This window comes from Echinops telfairi, unplaced genomic scaffold (genome assembly GCF_000313985.2).
Source record: "Echinops telfairi isolate 266 unplaced genomic scaffold, ASM31398v2 ScPeMD7_18;HRSCAF=68, whole genome shotgun sequence".
Lineage (NCBI taxonomy): Eukaryota > Metazoa > Chordata > Mammalia > Afrosoricida > Tenrecidae > Echinops > Echinops telfairi.
The window spans coordinates 98,242,595-98,246,367 of NW_022103915.1; the positions used below are offsets into that span (position 1 = coordinate 98,242,595).

Genomic DNA, 3,773 nt, shown 5'->3' on the forward strand with positions numbered 1-3,773 from the left:
TGTCTGTCTGTCTGCCTGTCCCACGCACCTGGTTCCCGCCTAGTCTCTCTCCTATCCACGTTAGTTCCCAGGTGGCACAGGTCTACTCATCATCCGCAAACAGTCCCTGTGTTTGCTCTGTCTGCCTCCCCCTCCCTGTCCATCCCAAATCAAAAACAAATACAGTTCTTTTTTTTTTTTCTTCTGTAAGTAGTAATGTTGGTATTCAATGGCATCTTAACATGTCCCGGTGTGTTTTTGTAGTCATGATCTCTGACGTTCTACACCAGAGGGTGTGTGAAGGTCCACAGGAGAAGTCGGAAAGGAAAGAAGTGGTTCAAAATACCCTTGTTCACTCACTTCTCCTTTAAGAAATGCCTGCTCCCTGATGGTCTTCTGACTTCTTTCATGGGTTGAAACTGGCCTCCCTGCTAGGCTGATCTCAGATGCTCCTCCTCCTCCTCCTCCATGCAGCCTTTCTTGATTTCCAGCAGAGCTGGATGGGGAGCAGGGAGCCTTGCTCTGTTGCCCTCCCCCTCCTCCCTTCTCTCCCCCTCTCGCTCACTCACCCTCATCCTTGCCACCAGGAGCTCTTACAAAGATCCTGCCCTGGCTGGCAGCCTTTGTGAGCGTGCAGGATGGGCGGTTCTTGGGATCCTGTGGTTTTTGTCCAGCCTTGACTTGACTGCTGTCTCATCAGGGGTTGTTCATGTTGCTTCCACGTACAGTTCACTGTGTGGAGAGGTCTGGAAGACGGAGTGGGACCGTCTTTGGGCCAAGCATGGGATGGGCAGCACTGCAGGGAGCCTTGCTCAGCTGGGTGGTTCCTGTCTCTACAGACCTCAATTACTGCACCCACCACTCCCCGTGCAAGAATGGGGCCACGTGCTCCAACAGTGGGCAGCGGAGCTACACCTGCACTTGTCGCCCGGGGTTCACTGGCATGGACTGCGAGCTGGAGCTCAGCGAGTGTGACAGCAACCCCTGTCGAAACGGAGGCAGCTGCAAGGTGAGGCTGACACCCCTGCAGCCCCACCCCCACTCCCACCTCTGGCAACCGCCAGGGGCAGACACTGTGGGCAGACCCCCATCCCTGGCCCTCGATGGATGTCTGATCTGGAGCCCCCTTCTGGCTTTTCTCCAGGACAAAGAGGACGGCTACCTCTGCCTGTGTCCCCCAAGCTACTATGGCGCACACTGTGAGCACAGCGCCCTGAGCTGTGCCGATTCCCCCTGCTTCAATGGGGGGTCCTGTCGCGAGCACAGCCAGGGCACCAGCTATGCCTGCGAATGCCTCCCGAACTTCACTGGCTCCAACTGTGAGAAGAAAGTAGACAGGTGTACCAGCAACCCGTGTGCCAACGGTACGGCCTGCTACCCTGGCAGACCAGCTGGGGCAGCGAGAGCATCTGGGGAGGGGGGCAAGTCAGAAGGGGTGGCTGTCTGATGGTTGAGCTGGGTCCCCATTACTCAGGAGGATAAAGAGCTTGATTTGGCCCCCAGGAGGGCTTTGAAGACGAAGGGCCCAGCAGTCCACAGGCTTTAGGAGAGACTGATCTTTCCCTTGCTTCCCGTCTTGGCTCACTCACCCCTGAGCTGCCTGGGGCCGTGTCTACTCCCCTCTGGCCTAGAGAGGTGATTTTGGAGGTGCCTTGTCCCTCCTCCAGTAAAGGGGCCAGTCAGAGCCTTACTCCTGGGAGGCCCTTATCTCACCAACCCCTGGGGAGCCTGGCCCGGCACCTTTGGGGGCACAAAGCATGTGGGTGTCTTCTGCTGGGTCTCCTGGTGCCAACCTGTGAGACAGGCCAGACAGCCCTGGGGAGGAGACGAGCTCAGGAGCGAGGCTGGCAGGGCATGCAGCAGAGGGTGGACAGGAAGGCAGCCTCTGGCTGACGGGTGACCTATCTCCTTGGAGCCAGAGTGCCCCCACCACCAAGAAGGAAACCCTGATACCTGCCCTAGGCCTCTGGTGCCATGGTGACAATGGCGTGGAGCAGTCCTTTTTGCGCGGGCACAGGAGAAGAACAGGGCTTTCTACTCCTATAGAGAGTTGCAGTCTGGGGGACTCACAAGGGCTGTTCTTCTCCATCCCATAGGGTTGCTCAGGGTGGGTAACAACTTGATGGCAGGGAGTTGAGTTGAGGGGTTTGTTACATACCAAGTACATGTATGATCCTACCAAACCCTCGACGCAGTCCTAAGTCGGATAGTACGAGCAAACTGGCGCTTACTGGTCAAATGGAGCCCTAGGTGCCTGGTGCCCATCAAGGAAACAGAGACAGGGAGACCCAGCTGGGCTCAGTCTTAAAGCTCTGTGAGACGCTAGCTAGTGGGTTTCATAGCTGAGCCACTGAGGTCCAGCCTGCCCCCCGCCGCCGCCTTTAGGGCACATGAAGGCAGGCCTTACTCTGGGGATGGGGCATGCGCCCCCATGCCTGTGGGACCCAGGCCAGGGCTGACCTGTGCTTCCTGTCCCCACAGGGGGCCAGTGCGTGACCCGAGGCCCCACCCGCCTGTGCCGCTGCCGCCCCGGATTCACAGGCGCCCACTGTGAACTCCCCATCAGCAGCTGTGCCCGCAACCCCTGCGCCCACGGCGGCACTTGCCACGACCTGGAGACCGGGCTCTTGTGTACCTGCCCACCGGGCTTCTCAGGCCGCCGCTGCGAGGTCCAAGCGCCAGACCAGGATGCCTGTGCCTCAGGGCCCTGCTTCAACGGGGCCACCTGCTACAGCAGCCTGTCCCCGGACAACTTCATCTGCAACTGCCCCTACGGTTTTCTGGGCAGTCGCTGCGAGATCCCCTTGGACGTGTCGCCCGGCTTCCCCTGGGTGGCTGTGTCCCTGGGCGTGGGGCTGGTGGTGGTGCTCGTGCTACTGGGCATGGTGGTCGTGGCTGTGCGGCAGCTGCGGCTTCGGCAACCGGATGGCGGCGACGACGACGACAGCAGGGAAGCCATGAACAACCTGTCAGACTTCCAGAAGGACAACCTGATCCCGGCCGCCCAGCTCAAGAACACTAACCAGAAGAAGGAGCTGGAAGTGGACTGCGGCCTGGACAAGTCCAACTGTGGGAAGCAACAGAACCATACATTGGACTACAATCTGGCCCCGGGGCTCCTGGGGCGGGGAAGCATGCCGGGAAAGTACCCCCACAGCGACAAGAGCTTGGGGGAGAAGGCACCCCTGCGGTTACACAGGTGAGGCATTGTCAGGCACTGGGCCTGGCCACGGAGCCTTGGTGGTTCCTTCTGGGTGCTGACCGGGACAGCTGGGAGGCTGGCACCAGGCCCTGAATGGCTTTTTTAACCAAGAGGGGCTTTTGTTACTGTTAGGGGCTTTGTCCTCCCCTATTCACCCACCCATGCATACATGCACACACGTCCAATGCCCACCGTGACTCGTGTGAGCGTTCACCAGGCCACGGTGTGACTCGCTACCAGTGAGAAGGCCAACCTTTTCTAGGCCCAAACACCCTTTGGGAAAGTTAGGATCCTCTGGCTCTCTTAGGGACCTGTCCCCCCACCCCACCCCCCACCAGCTCCGGTGTCTTCTCCCAGAGCAAGTGCCCTTGGCTCTCAGGGTCTGGGCCTCGCCCCCCCCCTCCCCTGCCCTTCCCCTCTCCCTCTCTCACCCACCTGTCTTGTATTCCCTCAGTGAAAAGCCGGAGTGTCGGATATCAGCGATATGCTCCCCGAGGGACTCCGTGTACCAGTCCGTGTGTTTGATATCAGAGGAGAGGAATGAGTGTGTCATTGCCACCGAGGTGTGTGCAGGGGGCGGGGGTGGGGGGTG

At 59.5% G+C, this 3,773-nt stretch overlaps 1 protein-coding gene across 1 annotated transcript in view; it reads left to right on the top strand.

Moving 5' to 3' along the window:
* The window catches only part of DLL4 (delta like canonical Notch ligand 4), a 9,376-nt gene that overhangs the window by 3,904 nt on the left and 1,699 nt on the right, over window positions 1-3,773 (top strand). Inside the window, exons 7-10 of the mRNA XM_004712719.2 lie at window positions 819-988; window positions 1,124-1,343; window positions 2,461-3,178; window positions 3,636-3,744. Of these exons, the coding sequence (XP_004712776.1) occupies window positions 819-988; window positions 1,124-1,343; window positions 2,461-3,178; window positions 3,636-3,744 (1,217 nt within the window). The remainder of the gene's footprint in view (window positions 1-818; window positions 989-1,123; window positions 1,344-2,460; window positions 3,179-3,635; window positions 3,745-3,773) is intronic.